At 42.2% G+C, this 19,519-nt stretch overlaps 1 protein-coding gene and 1 long non-coding RNA gene across 2 annotated transcripts; one reads left to right on the top strand and one right to left on the bottom strand.

Moving 5' to 3' along the window:
* Nucleotides 1-161: 161 nt before the first annotated feature.
* LOC111270206 (two pore potassium channel protein sup-9) lies at nt 162-4,008 on the bottom strand. Its single transcript, XM_022850294.1, has 4 exons — nt 3,679-4,008; nt 3,094-3,235; nt 1,413-1,572; nt 162-281 (listed from the first exon to the last, which is right to left on the bottom strand). Exons 1-4 carry the CDS (start codon nt 3,814-3,816, stop codon nt 257-259), a joined length of 465 nt encoding a protein of 154 aa, XP_022706029.1. The 5' UTR covers nt 3,817-4,008; the 3' UTR covers nt 162-256.
* On the top strand, nt 491-5,292 carry LOC111270208 (uncharacterized). Its single transcript, XR_002686201.1, has 3 exons — nt 491-652; nt 4,002-4,154; nt 4,689-5,292. It is a non-coding gene; the product is annotated as an uncharacterized LOC111270208 (long non-coding RNA).
* Nucleotides 5,293-19,519: the final 14,227 nt, after the last annotated feature.

Genomic DNA, 19,519 nt, shown 5'->3' with positions numbered 1-19,519 from the left:
TTATAAAACCATATCTCAAAATACTGATTACCTGAATTGGGTCGTAAGAGAATGTTCTAGCTTTGATGATTTATATTATCCTTTACCAATGCCAGAATTAACATCTGACGAATAAAACAATAATAAAAAGCAATACGAGAAGAGAAAACAAATAAATGGGATAGATAGAAAGCGAAGCTTCGTTTCTATTGTAATTTATATTCCAAATTGCGCTCGCAAATAAGTAAAACGACCGTCTCTTTGAAGGCGCGGCAATTTACAAGATCCAAGCGGACAGAAACCTGCGAAAGTACCACAAAAGAACCATAGGGCACGTTAAAACTTATTGAATCGTACCCTTATCCAGCGATAGCAACATCCGTAAAGAAGCTGATCAATACACAGCTTACCCGGGTCGCAAAACCCTTACTGTGTTCTATATTGCTCCAGGCTAAATTGGTAACTATTTAGAATTTAGCAGATCATAGGCTGCAGTTACACGGTTAGACACCTTCGAATTGGTTTTCCGTTCAACGCACTCGTACAGACGGGTCCCGCAAGACGGTCTTACAACAAGATCGAAACAAGTATTGGCCACCTGTTGATATCACAAGAAGGTTTTGTGTACGTACAGAATGCCGATGGATTACCGATGAAAAACAACCAGGACTACGTGAGTGAGATCCTATTTTACTTTAGATTATTACTTGCGGTTATATGTTGAACACAGCTCCAGATTTTCATTATGTGCGGACAACACCGTTCCATCAGCGATGCTTCTGCTTACCTCTGCGACGTACAGCTGATTATGTTTGGTACTTATCGTTAGCGAAGTTCGTAGCTTCAAATTTTTCAATCGAATACTTCACAGTATGTGATAATTTACTAAATCACAATCATTCATCGTCGCAGGGGTCGATTCATTCGATTTAACATGTACTAAATTATTTAGAAGCAGATTGAAGACAGATAGAACCAGACCTTAATTGATGGTTTGTCATTAATTTTTTAACTCTCTCGGTGGCAGTCTCAGGGTAACGAAAACGAGCATAACGGCAACACTCTTATGTCGCAAGAATGCATATTACATTTTACGCTGGCTTACATGCGGTTTACCACGCTCAAGGTACGCCTTATGTATATTCATTTCGTTGTGGCTAGCAAACGGCGACGTAGACGACGGAGAAGTAACGATATATAATGCTGCTAGAGGATGCCACAGCAATTTGCTACGAGTTAGAAGCTAGAAGCTACCGTAAATTATCGGAAGGACGGCATATGCGGTCACGTAGAAAAAATATCTAGCTATAAATCAATAGTTGAGATCGAAGAAAAAAATGTATGCAAAAACGAAGGTCGTATTTTAAGTTCGGTATAACGTAATACGCGGATAGAGTATACTATTTCCGTTCTGTAAAGTGTTAGGTGCCTACCTTGCGCACTTCTTGGCATGCTTAAGCAGGTATCCGACAAACGTATTTAGACGCTCTCCAATGCTCTGAAACATGACCAGGCCGAGCGGAATGCCCACAAGTGCGTAAAACATACAAAAAGTTTTGCCACCCCACGTGGCAGGCGTAGAATGTCCGTATCCTGAAAAGATCAAGCAGAGCTTGTTGTAGCAGCATAAATGCTCACCGTACAAGTATCTCGAACATGCTGTGTCTAGCTAATAGGTGAGTTTCGTTAGAAAAATTGATGGACCGTAATCAGTCGAAGTTCCAATGAAAAGTTTTCGCAACAAAAAAAAAATGCTTTCTAACAACATTAATATCTCTGTTTCGCCCTTGCCTTATCCGACCAGTACATAGAGTAGTATTGTTAGACTGATGATAATCGTTTAATATAGAAGGATAACCCAGCAGTATCTTGCTGCACTTATGAGGTCTGGTTCGATTGATTCTCTCCCACCTCGTAAGAACGCCGGTAGGTGCACGATTCCTAGTTACAGTGATAAAAAATATCCCGCTAAGGTAGTTTTTTTTTTCTGATTAACTATTGATTGTTATTATAATAACCATGAGCGGATCGCTGGTCATCAACGACGATGAAGATTTCATCAATTAGGGTTCGAAGGCTGTTACCTCCAAAACAAATGGTGCTAGCCTTAGACAGTTAATGACTACCACAGGCAGGAATACATTCCGAGAGCAACGGATGACGAAGCCTCTTTTATACTCGCGTACTTTGCCATAGTTCGAAGAGTGAACGATCGATAAATGTAATAATATGAAACGATCCGATATCACTGCATAGTTTAGTGCACTGTCGTACCGCGGTGAAAAAAGCGAGACGGATCACACATTTGATTTGTCTATTTAAGTCTAATTTGTCAATGCATAGTACCTAAATGGCGACCTTTCCTTAATGTTGTGGCGCGAAAATTCATAACTATGTTTATAAGCAAAACGCTATATGTTCTTGGGGACGTAACTAGCTCGCTTAGTAAGTCCCGCATAATCGTACCGATTGTCGATCACAATCGTAGATAATTACCGCTCGTTCCTTCAGATTCAACTATACTTGAACAATATTCATGGATACCCCTAACTTTTGTGCTGGAAAAAAATCTGAACTTCGAAAATATCCCAGAAAATACTGCCCACAGCTCTGTCTCAGACGGTACCAGCATTAGCGCAGTTCCACTTTGAGGCTTGAAGTATAGCACTCGTGACGGTGGTATACAGTCATGCAATGCACAGCTCTACCTAGCCTCCAAATTAACTTCACCTTGTAACATCATCGAGCGGAACGACATAAACTTACTTAGACGTCAACTTATGTCAATCCAGCCAAATTTCGTTTCTACAGAGATGTACATATAGCGACCGTAGGTTGGTTTAAACCATCAACGACTTCGTCGACAACGCACTTTCTACTTTTCTCAGTCGAGTCTCTATCACAGTCGGAAGTTGTCGTCTTCTGCTGAAAGCTGTTAAAGGACCCGGTATGAAGAAAGCCCAGGACATTTCTTTCATAGATCTCACACGAGAAAGAAATTGGTCCCTAGACAACAGTTTGCCCGTTCATTAATTGAAGACTATTTTCAGGGAAGAGGAGGCCAAACAGAAATTAACAATTTCTGCCTCGTTGATAGACTCATCAATCACTTACCAATTGTGCTTAGCACTGTTGTGGCAAAGTAGAAAGCCCCGGTAAACTTCCACTGACGAACCGCACGATTGGCCGTTTTCACCATAACTGTTTGCCAAATCTTGGCATCCGTTTCAGAAATGTTATATTTATCCATCAGCATCTGAAATCAATTTCCGTTCATATGGTGAGATCGTTTTGATATTCGATCGCCAGCTGAATTATGCGTTGAAGCTTTGTGCATATCTTCAAGACCCATACATATACGGGGTAACTAAGTCCATGCTTCTGTTGTGCCCTAATCATGCATCAAGCTAGAAATGCATAGTCTTGATTGTATTTCCTACTGATTCCGAACCTCGCGAGTACAGACGTTTTGCTGAAGTTCTTGGATGCTATGACGTTGCTTACTCAGCCATATTTGCGTGTCTAGGTTATAAGTTTCTCTACAAGGGACCTCCTGACAACATAAATTGAGCAATTTTTCGCTAATTGGATAGTTGTTAAATGGGTTGTTGAGAGAGCGTGAAATAAAGCTTAACAAACAAGGTACCTAATAAAATGCAAGAGGTGATAAACTATACGTTGTTCAATCTAGCGACTTACCTTCTCAATATATGTCAACGTATTTTTTCGCTTGACTTCATAATCGCTCTCCAGGGCGTCGAAGATGGCTGCCCCCACGAGCAGATAAGTGAGGGTGCATACGATTAAAGAGAGCGTTCGAATGTTCTGGCGTTTCATCAAGACGGAAATGCAATCGAGGCAAGAAAGCGCCGACGAAATTTTCTACCATATATATATATATATATATATATGCGTGTAGTATTATGCGTGGGGCAGCAGTACTGGTAGGGTTAGGCGACTGTGGGCCTGTTACTAGCGTTACAGTTGCCTCTTGTTCTTTTTTTGATTTCCTTCACTTCCAGAAAACCAAGCCAAGGAAAGTCCGGCTTGCGCGTGGACGCAACCAATGTCGCCGGTCGATAATTGTTCGGATATGATCACCGCGGCGACTGTTGCTGCTGTCACTGTGATGGTGGTAGTAATAATGATGTTGCCGCTTGTTACGATGGAGATGGGTACGTTACAGGTTGTGGGTAGGTAAGCGATAGGTGGCGACAGCTAAGCGGCCACGCTTTCGCTTAGATATGGTGCAGCCGACCACAGCGGCTACAGTAAAGTGGCCGTCAATGGCCCACGTACTCGACATTCAATAGCCACAGCCACTGACTATAATAATAATCATAACAACAAAAACAATGACTCGTTATTGGGTTCAGCGCAGCTTGAACGACACAAGTTCTTGACAAATTTTCAGTTATTTTGGTCGCCTCTTTTCAATTGCTAGGTACGATAATTTGTGTCCCGTTGTCGTCTATCCTACGGTCAATTTGGGGGCCGTTTACATTGGCCAACCAAACAACGTGAGCGCGTGAGCTGAGTGGACGAGAACACGTCGACGATGATAGTGAAAATTTTGTTAATTTCAACCAACATAGAGACAAAGAAGATGAAGTTGTTTTAAGAAGTTCCAGCACCATGTGAGACTACTTTGACGCGGTGTAACGCTTTGTTTTTTTTTTCTATCTTATTCTCTCTCTCTCTCTCTCTAGCCATCTGCCGAGTTCAGGCTCACGTTCGTCATCACTTGCCAACGTGTGCGTTATGTGTTTCGCCGCCTGACTCGTTGGCCTTGAATCTTCCAGCAGCAACTTGTTTTCCGTAATCGCAGCGGTATTCTGGACGCGGCGGTGGTGCTTCAACAATAGCCAGGTTAAATCTTCCACGTAACTGTCCTCGTCCCGTATCCTTTCTCTGAATGGCCTAGCAAGATACAGCTGTTTGGGACGCAGTGGCGGCGGCGGCGGCGGTGAGTCCGACAACCTAAAATGCGAGCTATACAGGATGGCGGAGAGAAAGATGGGACGTTACGAATTCAATCCATGGCTGTAGCAGCTTTACTTTGCAGCTGCAACAATGATTCTGTGTAGTCGTCTGCAAGCTTCGGCTCTATCAGCATAACTTGTGTATTCATCTGTTATATAGTCTTGTTGCATATAAGGGTAATACGGACGATTACAAGCATGCAGGTATATGAAACAGCATGCATCGGTCAAGTCACGTAAGTCATGCTCTATAGTAGAGATGAGGGCTTTGAACCGTTTTTGTTTGTCTGCCTGTTCTAGTGGAACACATAAACACATCGGTTGACCTATTTTTGATTCGCTTATTATTTATATTTCTCCGCCTCCTTGTATCCTGTATTTTGTACTTCTCAGTATCGTTTCTGATCGCTAGTCTTCCCACAGATGTTCAGCGCTGACTAAAACATATCTATTTTTTTTTCGTTGTACTATTGCGTGCCGTAAAACTTGGACCTAAAGCTGATTTTCGTAAAAATTCCCTCGTGTCTTCTGCCGCGTAATCAGGCGTCTTCGAAAAAAGCTTTCACCTTCCAACAATGAGATCAGTTCCGTGCCATCTACTGATGTTGGGTCGCATATCTTGAAGTTTCTCCCACGAGCGTAGCTTTTCTGATTGCGATACGTAATTTTTAAGATTTAGGCTGGTCAGAGAAGCCTGGGTTGGAACAGAATACTAGAAAACGTTACCGAAAAGTCGGGAGCGATGAAATCAAGGCACACCGTTACGACAAACAAATAAACTTTCGCTGTCGTTATCACTGCAACAACAGTCTTGTAGCCTGGCAAGCTTCGTTTAGTCTCACTGAGGTCTTCTATATGCTCCCGTAGGCCTCAAGAGGCTGGTAGCCTTTCGCCGTACAGAATGATACTGGCTTGATGTTGCAGTTACTGCTACTGTTTGGTGCAGTAAGAACGCTGTGACGTTCAATAGCTACCGCTTGTTGAGCCTTTCGCCAAAGGCTGTTCTTCGTTTCCCCCACTTCGGCGCCCACCAACCGTGTGGGTGTACTGTCGCAGTAAGCAATAAGCAGTAACGGCACCAACCTATTCGATGTTGTCGTGTTTGGGCTCTGGGCCCCACCACGACCCCAGCGATGACAGAGTTTGGCCCAGATCGGCGACCTTTTAGTTGCTAACTCACAGTCCTGCCGAACCACAACACGGTACTTTAGTCCTGATATTTTGGCCCACGCTTTTCTCTATTGCCCCAATCACTTCAGGGTAGTGCGTGCGCTAGCTTCTTCTGGCGCTAGCAGCAGTCGTGTCCGACTGATCATTTCTAAATGTGGGATTGCATGCACGCCATCGATGATCGAACAATTGAAAAAGTTGAAAATGCCACTAAAACTCATTAAGGTAAACTTACTCTATCGCATCGAAGCTTCTATTTTCTCAAACCGGTTGGCTGTAGCATAACAACAAATGTTGAGTGCTGGCGCTTTCCTTATAATAATAATAATAACATCGTTATAGTAGTTGATCTTGTTTTGATATATACGCTTGTAGGCGGATTGCCGATGAATCTCGCGGATCACGCTTGGTTTGCCTGTGCTCCATAAAATTTAGCTTAAAGTTCGAAAACTATTCGTTCTGTGTATTTTCGCACGCCGTATGAGCAGACGAGCAACAATATATGGTAATATGCAGTCGGGGCTTATTGAAAAGCATAAAAGATACATGTGAAAATTAAGTTTTCTCGAATAATTGCTGTTTTGAACAGTGACTACTTGGAAGACGGTTTAAAGGGCGGTGATTAGTCGTGTATCGTAAACCCCGTCACAACAGTTCAATGCAACTTCTGTTTGATTCTGTTAAAGCTGTTGATAGAGGCTTTTTGAACTCATCCTGTTGTTGCGTAGGACAGTTGACGCTGTCATAGACCAAAGACCCCTGAAAGACACATTGAAGGACACATTGAAGTCGGAATTAGGTGTGGCGAATGTCTTCAATACGGTACAAATATTCCACTAAATAAAAGTGTACTCATCAAGCTCGCTGTGCTCAGCATCCGATGAAGCGCAATTTAACCCACGAATAAATGTCGCCGATGTAAAAAGGCGCAATTTTATACGTCGAACCGGCTATATACATCAAGGCATTATTATTTTCCACTTATGGCTAGATTCGAAAGTTTGTTTGTTACAGGCAAAATTAGACGAAACGCCTACTTTAACTGTTAGCGTTAATGATAACATGTACTATCTGGGATCGGGCGCCTAAGAAATCCCACCTATCGTACCATGCCGTTTAATTCCATTGAACCTCAGATGCGCCTGCATGGTCGTGAGCCCGAGCTTTACAACTACGGAAGGCGGCGGACCTAGAGTCTTTGAATCTCTCTCAACGAACACTATACTCATATATAATCAATATTAGCAGTGCCTATACTTGGCGCTTGTTTCGGCCAATACATAGCGCGGCTATCTTGTCTATTTCACTAGTACCAGTATAGAAAAGTTTTCGATGGTGCGGCGTAGTGCGCTTGCGACGTGAACAGCCCGGCACGAATCAACGACAGAGGGCAGCACCATCGCTATGACCAGTCTCATCATCATCAAAAATAACGTCAGCGGTAGCAGCAGCAGCAGCAGCAATGGAAAAATGTAACGTATCAAAGTCTGCGTTCGCAGTTCCCTAGGTTCGGCACTTCGTTAGACGCGGCGGACCCATCTGTCGCTTCCCGACAGGGAGGAGTCACAAAACACACACGACAACGACGACGATGATAATAATCATGATGGAATGGCTAGAGGTTGATAGATAATACGTGCTACTTGACCGAGACATAGCCCCTCTTCAGAATATCATGTGACGAAATTACGCTTCACACATATACGGTAGGCGGTCATACGATGATTCATATGCGTATATGTTATTTATATACATATATATATATACAAAATTGCTTATTGTACAAGGACGAGCCGAGCTGTTCACGTGGCGTTTTTTGCTTATCATCAGTTACATACCGCTTTCATTGCAGTCGCTATGACGCCATTTGTCAAATCTAAATGCGAGCAGATACGATGCTGGCCTGCCGATTTGCCCTAACCTGCCACTATTTCAAAGCTCTAATTTTATATGAAATTTAACCCCTAAGTCTGCTAAAAAGATTCAGATCTAATTGTTTAAAGTATGTCATTGTTTTAAATATTTTTTAAATCATTATAGAAATCTTTATCTCTACCTTGAAAGATGTTTACTTATATAAGTAAACATCTTTTTTTTTGTTTCACAATGTTCAATGCTGCTTCGCATAAAAGCTGGAAGAGCAGCTTACTAAGTCGTCTTACAGGTTACAAATTTGTGTATATGTGTGTGTGTGTGTGTGTGTATTCGTACAAACACCTTCCAGCTGACGGCGTATTTCAAAGCAATTCTGTGGCTATAACACAAACTTAGTAACATGTTGGACCGCGCGACTTGTAACTGACATTGACCAGCAAAGTCATAACATAGTAGCAAGCTATAATCAGGTAGACGGCGATATCGACGCATCAATCTATCCACGTGCTCCTCTACTTTACTAATAACATTGTGCATGTACATAGGATCCACGATTGCTCGTTGAGGTTCCTAAAACTTTACCATCAGCTGATGAGGTAGCTGCCTTTTAGAGGTTGAACACTTTTTGGTTGATGGTCACTTTGCTAAATGAAGCGGTGACGGTGATTAGAGAAGATTAACGATGTGAGTTTGGGAAGGTTTCGTTTTTTACCGATCTCCTCGAATTCCCGCACCTCAAACAAATATATTCATGATAGTGAATAGCCCGTATGACGTAATGAATGAATGAACGACAATAGACGTGTAGTAACTGATTGTCTAGATATGCGCATCCGTGGGTAAATCATATGGGCAATTATATATGTATTGTCATCGGCACGATGCGTCATGACCTGTACGGTCCAGAAACATATGCATCGTACGTAGAGTTGAGAAACATAAACGAAGTTGTCTAATTGACCATCGTGTTTACTCCTAGAATAAGTGCACAATTCTATAGAATATCTAATAATTACATAGTCGAACAGTGTATAATATCTGATTAACTATTGCAAATCATAACAGCAGATACAATGGTACGTCTATCGCGTATGGACGACTATCGGAAAGAGCTCACTTTCCAGACAAGGCCGAAAGAGTTGTTAATTCTAATTCGCCCGTGCGATAATACTAGGCTGTCGAACAGGCGTATTATATCTGTTGTAACGTAAATGAACAGCAGCTGATGGGGGAACAACGTCTTACGTACGAGAAGACGCCGGCATAAACCGGGCGTGGACTAATAAGGCCGAGGCATAAAACATTTATGGTAATAATTATCATGTTTATCCACATGATCAAGCGGAAAATTCTGCTTCCATGATACGGCGCGCATGGCCCAATAGGCTAACGGCCTGCACTGTCAACGGACCGGCAGTATCACTTCCTTGGTAGCTTCTTCGATTACCACTGGTTCCACTAGCATCTCCTTCCGAGGATTAGCCGATACTCGATGTATTTTGTTGTTGACTTTATTTCTGAAACCCTTTAAAAGCCATCTGCTTTTTTAATTACGTTTCTCGTTGACTTCGACTCCGCGATCCCTATCGTTACACGAAGTTCCAGATCATCTAGAATCTACAACGCCTCGGCTAATAATCGGACCATTTTTCTACTGTCCTTGGTTCGCGGTCCGAGACCTACCGAATTGACTCTGGTCTGGGTGGATGCTCAACACAGCTACCGCCTCCCAATTTAGATACCGCACGCTGCAACAACAGTTGCCACCGCGTGTGACTACCGACCGTGATCGGCTGAAAAGATAAAGCGCGCATGAACTAGTGCGTATAGCAGCAGCAATGGGCTTGAGCTACTGCAAATGGAAACGCTATAAATACCCACATTCAGCGTAACCTCTAAAGGACTGAAGACCTGAGAAAGAGTGAAGGGACAGGGGCTATCCTATTCGCTTCCCTACACAAGGACGAAACTACTCACTGGTAATGACGAAGTCGTCGGCAACGACGGCTGTGGCGAAAAGAACTCCGCGTAGACTGGAGTAGCTTCTCCACTTAATTCCATCATATCACCCCGGCCTTATCGCAACTCATTTCCTTGTCAAATGCATTGAAAACTCATTTTACTTCCGCCGCATGTATCGATGTGCGGAAATTGTACGGGCCGTTCTTGGTAAATAAGTAAGTATGAAACGCACGCCTCATGAGTTTGTTGCCTGTAGGCCAGCGTCAGCCGTCCTAAACATCTCTGAATCATTAAAAAAGATTGGAGCTAAATGTCAGGCTATTTGTACACACTGTTCCATAGACACAGTACGTCGTTTTCCACGTGAGAGTACACTAGAGTTAGGAAACTGGAGCGGGGGGAAAGAAACAGGCAGGACAGGAGCCGAGGCCCTTGAAATCGTCGGCGTGTGATGGCCGTATCGTCTCGAAGGAGAGGTTAAAATTCCTTAAGCAGTGCTCAGACACCGAGTCACCTTTCACTCAGCCGTTGTCGAAAACACAAGCATACCACCTGTCGTTGTTTCAGGATCTTTGACAAGCTTTCGCTGGGGCCGTCATTGTGTTTGTGCCTGAGACCTCCGGCCATTACCTTATCGTTTCTCTTGGTGGTCTGAGCTGAACGTTCTGGCAATAGTCTACGATGTTGCGCCACATTAGCGCACACGGAACAGCTCAGCTAGCGTGCATAGAAAAGGGTCCAGTTGGCGTGAGCCATAAAGCAAGTAACAACCATAATGAGTAAACTATGTGCATATATTATAGAAACGATAATGCCTATAACGGATAAACAAGATCAACGCGACTCAAACTTCGCTATAGGAGTCACTGTGACGATCCGGTCCACTGACGCTGTTGGTAGCGGAGTGCGGCAGACATATTTATTTTATCAGTGCGTTTATGAATCTGGCCATATTCTATGGAGGTATGATAGTAATTGCAGTGAACCTTCGGATACAAATAATATCTTGGGTTGTAATTCGTAGTCCACGTGATGCGCAGGTTCACTTTTGACAGGTTCGCATAGTCGTTATGGTGATCGATGATTGTACAGGCAGACGTCCATAAGCTGGTGATCGAAAATTGAATGTACGAACTTAGCAATCATTGGGGAAAAGTATATGATAGAACGCATAACTTCCTATAGTCCTCATCATAGCGTATGGGTAACGTTTTGCCTACTAGATCGAAGAAAACGTCGTGGTAGAGGTTTGAAACCGAAAATAAAGATGCTTAACGCCGGTACTGGACTTAAAATTCAACGAATTTATGTAATAAGTTTCTTCTTGTTGTTTTTTTTTTAATATGTTCGAAGTTTTGTTAGAAAAGCTGCCTTATTCGTAAGCCGGCATTAATAAAACTTTGTAATATTGCCAACACCGAATCAGCCGATTTTTCATTCAGCAACATAAGAACGATTTCCGCAATCACAGAGACGATAGTGTGATAGTCTTCTTTGAGTAGCAAGCTCACCTCGACAGAAATTAGTTATTTCCAAAAATAAATATAATAGGGAAAACTTAAGGTCAGCTGCAGAACAAAAGCCCTTGAATGCAAATCAACGATTGGGTATCCACTAATTTTTTCGCGCGGTAGAACTTCTCTTAATCTACACAGGAGCCCTAAGTACCTATTACAAGATATGTGACACAAGAGAATTTCTACGATCCTGCAACAAGATTACTTGCATGACCCCTATTCCTTGCAAAATCTTTTACTCGTGAATTCAAACTGTAGCTGCTAGCGAGATGGTAAAAGGTAATGGAATGGCCCTTTTCCTTTTCTCGACCGTTTGCGCGGTTTCAGTAGTAGATATTTCCTTGCGCGAATATCCTTGTTTGGCTTTGAGATGACTTGTCCTGGATCTCTCTAGCGATCCATTAGTTTTGTTGAAAATCGAAAACATGGTGAAAGTTATGCTACCTGTGTCGTCTAAATTCTGTCTCAGAGTAGAGACATCAGAACATCAAATGTCAAAGTCAAGCATCCGACTGAAGTTGATATTCCTGCTATAAACAGAATCCCGAACTTGATTGGTTCTAAGATATTTTTTCGGTATAAGGCATAAAAACCACTATCAAGGTATTGTGCAAACCGTTAATAGAGATCAGTTGTATTATGGCTTGAAACAGCCATTAATTTCATACGATTTATCACATAAATTCATATTCATAATTTTACTAAATCAGTATATTAAAAGTATGTTTAATATAGAGTAAAAACGTTCTTAGATGAATAGCTTTACGCAAACAATTATCCAGAAATCCCACACTTGACCTGTAGTTCCAGAATAACTTTTTTTGCTACAAGTTACCACAAGCAGTCGCTATTACGAGCATAGAGCATTTGGCTTATTCTAGTGAGGTTTTGTTGTTATACAGGAAGCAGATAAAGAAAAAATGGAACTTTGCAGAATGAAATCCACGGTCTATTTTTCACTTTGAACCTGAAAAGGTGGATTGCACTTCGCTCTATAAAGCTGCTCAGTGTATGTCCATCCTAAACTGCTTAAACTACGCGAGTATATTCGGTAAGTAGGATTTTCAATCTGAAATGATAATGGCTAATGACCACAAGTCACATTAAATCTTTTGATCTGCGTCGCCTGTACACTGGTTCCGGAAGTCTGAAAAATTTGATCCCCTTTTAATTCCCCCGCTGCTATCCCCCCCGCCGCTAATTAAGTTGTTTCGACCTATGTTTATAGATCATTTTTTCTCATCTTTATAAATTTTTTTTTTTTTTAATATCACACATAGATATTAATAAGTTACGTGGGTGCGAATTTTCATGTAAACTCATTATTAGGAGTTATGGGCCTTCAAGATTAGAAATATTCACTTGTTTATGTTTGCCGATGAGAATATAGATAATCCTCCATTTTTTTACACTGATGTAATATGGTTAGAGCATAGCCTAGTACATGATATAACAATGATGTACTAAGCAACAAAGCTGAAACAATTCAGCCTTTGCCCTATGCGGACGGTGGCATTATAAGCATTTCTCATATGTTATTGTAAAATAATGCCTTATACAAAATACAAAATCACACTTCGAGGTCGATCGTTGCACTACTTACAATACTTACCATATTAGATTTAACTTGGAAAGCCTTCAAAGGCATAATAAGGCTGTCGTTTATTCTTATTTATTATAAATAAAATCATTGTGTAATAAAAAGGACATTGAGACTATGATGCCGAGCATGCCGAGATGAACATTCACTTATTTTACCTCCAAGCGATACTTGCAAAGTTGATGACCATATTTAAATATTAAATAGGAGGACGAGAGGCGGCACAGCCGAAAACAATGCCAAAGTAGTCCATTTTTCAAGAGGCCTGTCGCTTCCGACTCGTTGCACCTAAGCCTAAAGCATCTTTAACCTTTTTGCGAAGTGCACTAAGGGTTTTTAAGAGCCACTCGAGAAGCAGGATTATGTGGTCTAATGTCCAACGTGCTTCTAAAGTATACAGTTAAGTTGAATAGGTAGAATTAGCCTTAGATTTTTGCGTTTCTCAACTTAATGATTCGCTGTAAATAAAAGCCGGAAATTCATGAACTTTGTGAGCGTCAAACACTACATCGTTTGGTCAATGCTCGTATGCAATAAGATACATTTAGGTTGACATAAGTTTATGCCGCGGACTCTGACATCACATTAGTGCACGTTCAGTATGAGAGCTTCTGCCTGAAAATCTCTATTGCAATGTCTCACTCTCTGCCGCACTTAGCATGAATATGTAGATTAGGCAACACAAGGCCCCGTGCTAGCTTAGGGGGTAAACTTTTTGCCTACTAATCTTTGGAGAACGTTGTGGTCTGGGATTTGTCTATGATTTGTTATAGGTTTACAAAAAGTGATATAACTAGACAGAAAGCTCCTCTCGAAAGCTCGAAGTTGTCATGTTGACCTAAGATGCGAGACCTAACTAAATTTACTTTTTAGGATCAATAACAAACTATTGCGCGTCGGAAGGAAATGAAGCTTACAAATTTTAAAAATGCCATCCTTTGCACACACGTCATTCATTGAACAAACAAAGTTTTTTCGTTACTCTGTACCTTGTCTGTTCTTCTTAAATTTTAAAATCAGTGCTACATCATTGCATTGACACGTTGTTCGGGCCATTTAAATTACATTATTTGCGGTAAAAAGTCCGTAACAAAGATTTTAAGATAAATGATAACAATCTTCGTGCACGTGGCATGCGTTGCCAATGGAGGACATATCTAAGGCAGCGTTGACTTGTTGTTTACCCAGGAAGGTGTCTTCTATTGCACGCAACAAGCAGACGCTGTCGCCTGATCACCGAGTCAAGATAAGAAGCATCTCACACGATGTTAATAAAACAAGGGCTATGAATTCGAACGATAAGGAACAAACATAACGAACCTTTATAGAACGTTTATGGAACGATAGTGTTTCAATGTTGACCTGTTCCTTTATTACTTAGGTTTGTTTCTGTAGCCCTAGTCTGAGCCTAATGCACGATGTCAGATTGTTTTCTGTGAAACCAAAAACAAAGCGCGCCTGAGTGCAGGATTTCAAGTTCTTTATTACGCGCCGCAAGCGCCCGCAAGACTCTGACAGTACAAAAATCTCTAAGTTAAGATGATTAAGTTGATACAACTTAATTTTTTTAAATTTCTGTGTCATTTATGTACGACGGTAATAACTGCTGCGGAGTCAAGACTATAATTTTAAAGTTAAAAAGGTGTATTATATAGAAGTTTTAGTAATTCTAAAAAAAATCTCGTGAGGGTTCAATTAATCATAATTAACTAGAAATCCTTACGAAAAATTTTAATTTATTATGATATACTTAATTTAACTTGAATAAATTGTCGTAAAGCTTATTATTTTACTTTGTAGTTTATACGACAGTGTTAATAAATTTTCTGTTTATTTTTAGTAAGATGAACTAAGTAAACACTATAATGCAGATGAAGTATATAGCTATGCATAATAAGACATGTTTATTTGTTTGGGAGGATTACCCCGTTGCTAAGGCGACGAAAAGCGCTCAGGCTTCTCATGACTTCAACGATCATTCCGGTCAATTGCTGACGACCCGCGAAAACTGCTCCGAGCCTCGGCTCTAAAAGAATGTCAGTCGGTCTAATTGTGCATAACGGATTTACGGAAGCATCTGGTATGATATGTATCCCCTAAAAATTATAACTGAAGCCAGAGACGGTGTGATCCGTACACGAATAGCTCTGCATTGCCTTTCGCATATTTTGTTATATAGGACTGCATTAGCCAGAAGCTGGAGCTGCAGTATACGAAAATACCCTGCAACGTTACTTGCATGACAGTGCAAAGCAGTGGAAACACCTTACCAAAAGTACCTTAAAAATGAGTCACGACCGCTTCGACTAGGTTCAAATATAATTGGCTCGATGGCCTTCTACCCTTATGTACCTTGCATTTACTAAAAAACGTAGCCAGATCTCGTACTTTGATATCCTAGCGTTTGCATATGTCGTATATATAGAATGTACAGTGGTCAAGGCTCAATCCGATGGAAAACGATGGCTTCTTCAATACCCTGGGTAACAATAGCACATGCAACAAACCAGGCAAATGCTCTTTCCAAAAGCCATCGTGGCCGAACCGTCGGCTGGATGATCGCCCAGTTATATGCATATTCTACGTATAAGGCCAAAAGGGCTAACAATTCGGTCGCTAAGGATTGATAACAAATAAAGAAAAGTGGAGCTGTCACATGTGTATTTTCTAATTCAGTCCTTCATTCTTGATGTGTAACTTTGTGTCGGGTTAGTAGTAGATGCTTGTCTAGCAGCTTTTTGCTCCATAGAAACACCGTTACGTTACGATCTAGTATCATTAAACCGTCATTAGGTCACGCCAAGAGTAGAGAAACCTAACTGTGTCTAGGCATAATCAAGTACCTAGTTTACTGTTTATTGCGACGCTAGGAGATTCATTTTGACGAACACAATTTTCCTTTCAGCTTTCGTTTTCGGGCCAAATTCTGCTCGTCGTTGTCCTAACGGTGATTTCTCCCCTGTTAAACAGTTTCTAGGTTTACTCTATCGAGCTAGTAAAAAAAGATTGCGTAACAAACATGAATATGCACTTATGATGCTTGATGGCCTTTTAACTCCGTTACCGCCCCAGATAAGCCGATCGCAGGCAGAGCCAACAAAATACAATACGCTTAGACGCATCTAGCCCTTGGGCAAAGAAGAAATAAATAGGTATTGAGGTTTATGATCGCAAGGGGCCACGCTTGAAGGCGCAAAGCATTATACTAAGAACATATTGAGTATAGCTTATTTCCCTGTTTATCTAAGCTGTTGTGAACGATGTATCTAGTATGTAATTGAGAAGTTTGTTACTTACATACATGAATGAGCAACGTCAGTTGTATGCCTAAAATTTTAAGCAAGCGATTTCGGTCACTGACACAACTTTTCTATAACGTGAGAATCGAGAAAAAGCCCCTATTAATATTGAAAACAATAGACTGGCTATGATAGACCTTTACTTTGTTGGACCGATCCGCTTCCGCAAAACTGCTATGAAAATCGAAAGAAATGCCTATGGGCTCAAAATCATACATCGAAATACCGTTCCAATCCGATATACGATTCTACCGAATTCTTGTTACGGCCCATTATTGTGTTGACGTTTTTGGCAGTCGCATCTCGGGTTCGACCTTTTCACAGCAGAATCGAGAAGATGAACATTTTGGTCGCATATGCGATTTGCAATTCTAAGTTACCATCTTAGCCTCGGAACCTTCTCTTTACTGATTGCGGATTGTCGTGGTCACGCTTGAGGCGCGTCACTACCGAAAATAACCATTAACGTCCGATTACGTTTGGGAGAGGGAAATACATAGAAACTTGCTTTGTCCTGGGAACTCAACTTAGGGAGCACCTAAATTCTCCGAACAACGACTATATAGATCACCCGATGGCTGAAACGAAAAAAAATCAGCCCGACGAAACTGTACGCGTGTGTATGTTTTTTTTGTTCGCCTATCAGAGCGCTTAAGTTTCTGCTATATCGACAGGTTCAGCTTGCACTGCGAAATGCTACCGCTGCTGGGGAAAAGAAGCCAAGCATTGCATTAGCAAATACGCGAACCATGGTGGCGGACATGGACGCCTGCACTCCCTTCAGTTTGTTGGACCGACTGAACAATATTATGGCAGCCATTGCAGAAATTCTGACCTCTGTATACGGAAGCAAGCTATCGTTGTTGTTGACCCCTAACGAAGAAAAGGAGCCGGTAACTTCGTTTTACTGATCCTCCCATAAGAAGAAGTCTATGAATGTTTTTCGAAGGCCGTCGCACGCAGTACCGTTCTAGCGCCGCCACCTTCTCGCAAATCACTACTCCTATTACTTCCTATTACTACGTGTAACTCCGTCTGTCTTCAGTTTTGTGTCTCTCACCTTTTCAAGGTAGTTCATTATAGTTTATATTGCTACTTTTATATCTGTCCTGGTTGGCCTCCGAGCCGAGCTTGTTTGACCCTGACTTGAGAACGGTTGTCAGATGCTACGATCAAGCACAAATCATGATGAGTCAATATTTCACATTGGGGTTTAACGCTGGCATGGCCGGGGAACAGGCAGATGCTATTACCGTTTGCTTGCCTGACAAACCGGGTTATTCTACCGAAGCTCGGCACCCAACTCTGTTCGGTACCAGCCTTGAGGCTGGCTTCTGTTAGCCTCCTACTTTTTCCCTCGAATTGTTTTTCCTTTCGTCGTTTCTGTTCTTGCCTATGAAGTAGGTCACCCACATTCGAAAAACGGAAGCCGATCTAGAAGGGCAACGAAGAAAAGTTTTAGTCTGTCACTGCGGCGAGAATAACGATGTGATTAAATTTATATGCCAGACAGTCTGCCGGACGTCACACCGTTGTTGAAATAAATGTTGTTTCTTCAACTCAAATTGGGTCAAATGCACCTTTAATAATTAAAGCGTCATATTAGAAATCTACATATATAAAATATTACTCTGTACGTATGCTTTTTATGTCCTTAATTGTCGTAAGACACGCCAAACAAACATGGTATTATTTTCCGAGTGGCGTTCTTCTCTTCGTGGCTTTCGCATGCACCGCTGCTGACCTGTGTTATTTATTATCTCTTTCTGCCTTTCAGTGCCACAGTTACTAATGGGGTTGTTGTGAGAAGTGCCAAAGCTGCACGCTACTCCTCGACGGGAAAGCGACAAAGCGTTGTAATAACAAAACAGATTGTCGCCGTCCTATCTCCAATCGAAATTCGAATACGAGAGAAGATGCAACTCGATAATACCGTTTCTGACTGGCGCTGGAAGTAATACTAGCAACAACAGCTGAGCAAAATAACGTCAGAGCGGTCTCTTCTATCGCTTGTTGTCGTCGGCGGCGTTACAGCGGCGCACAATCATTTAGAAGGCAGAACCATTTGCTATCGCCTAAAACCTCTGGCCAGATTGAGTGACTTGCAGATACTAAGACACGCAGATACACATAGACAAGGCGAAACTGTACCCCTCGAAACCGCGCACCCCCAAAAGCTCACGAAGTATGGAAGCAACATTCACACACGCGCTCACACACACACTCACACACTCACACACACACACACACACGCGCCCAAAAACACGCGCACAATAAATCGATGTAAAATCGTTGTGTCGATGATTTTTTAGGGAAATAACGACCTCTGTACTACTGATCTCGCTGGTAGCGATGACGTTGATGGGGTTTGGAGCTGTTGGTAGTTAGAGACCGATGAAATGAAGCTGGACGCAACTCTCATGTAAAGTTCCACTGTCCGATGTATATTAGCGTGCAGCTGTTTGCACACGACTGAAACCGGCACTCATCCTCACCCGTCTCCGTTTAGTGCACGAAACGAAGCCGCATGAAGTGCACAAATTGCACAGAGTGCACGTACAAAGCAATGAAGGCACCGCCGCTTTTTGAGGTCTTCGTTACGAAGTGCAAACGATGATGCTCACGATGCTCACTTTGTAGCTTCTGCCTGTTCTGACGACAATGACTGTGGCATGGAACGTGTAGAACGGCGTCGTCGACGAGGTTCAATGCAAATCACTTGCTGAGTTCGTTGTGCAGCAACTAAAAGCTGACCACCTGGCTGGGTACTATGCACGATTTGATTTGTTTGTCGCGTTGTGCCGCGTCGTGTCGTTCGTAAACTGTGCACTCGAAAGAGAACTGTGTATATTATGGGCAGCAGCGCTCGACAGCGATCCACAGCAGTCGGCGAGCGATGGCCTCTTTGATGCGATAGAATAACCCCCTGCTGTTGCTGCTGTATGAGCCCTTGCTTCTAGCCTATTTGGCCTGGTTTGGGATCTTCTTCTCTCATCCGGGGCAAGCAGCAACTGATGGGGAGGGGTGCAGACCCGGGGGCGAGGGAGGTGATGGCGGTAGTGGGAGGCTGCGTCGGCGGCGAAGGCGAGGGAACGATAAAACAGACAGACAAAGGCAAACACAGGAAGGCAGACA

Source organism: Varroa jacobsoni, unplaced genomic scaffold (assembly GCF_002532875.2).
Source record: "Varroa jacobsoni isolate VJ856 unplaced genomic scaffold, vjacob_1.0 scaffold_1455, whole genome shotgun sequence".
Taxonomy (NCBI): Eukaryota; Metazoa; Arthropoda; class Arachnida; order Mesostigmata; family Varroidae; genus Varroa; species Varroa jacobsoni.
The sequence above is the reverse complement of the archived record's forward strand: the minus strand, read 5'-3'. Positions and strand labels throughout refer to the sequence as shown.

Coding starts and splice junctions, on each gene's coding strand:
- LOC111270206 (XM_022850294.1), bottom strand. CDS start 3,816: ATGAAACGCCAGAACATTCGAACGCTCTCTTTAATCGTATGCACCCTC. Junction 3,236..3,678: donor CGTTGACATATATTGAGAAG/GTAAGTCGCTAG, acceptor AATTGATTTCAG/ATGCTGATGGATAAATATAA. Junction 282..1,412: donor CATGCCAAGAAGTGCGCAAG/GTAGGCACCTAA, acceptor GTACTTTCGCAG/GTTTCTGTCCGCTTGGATCT.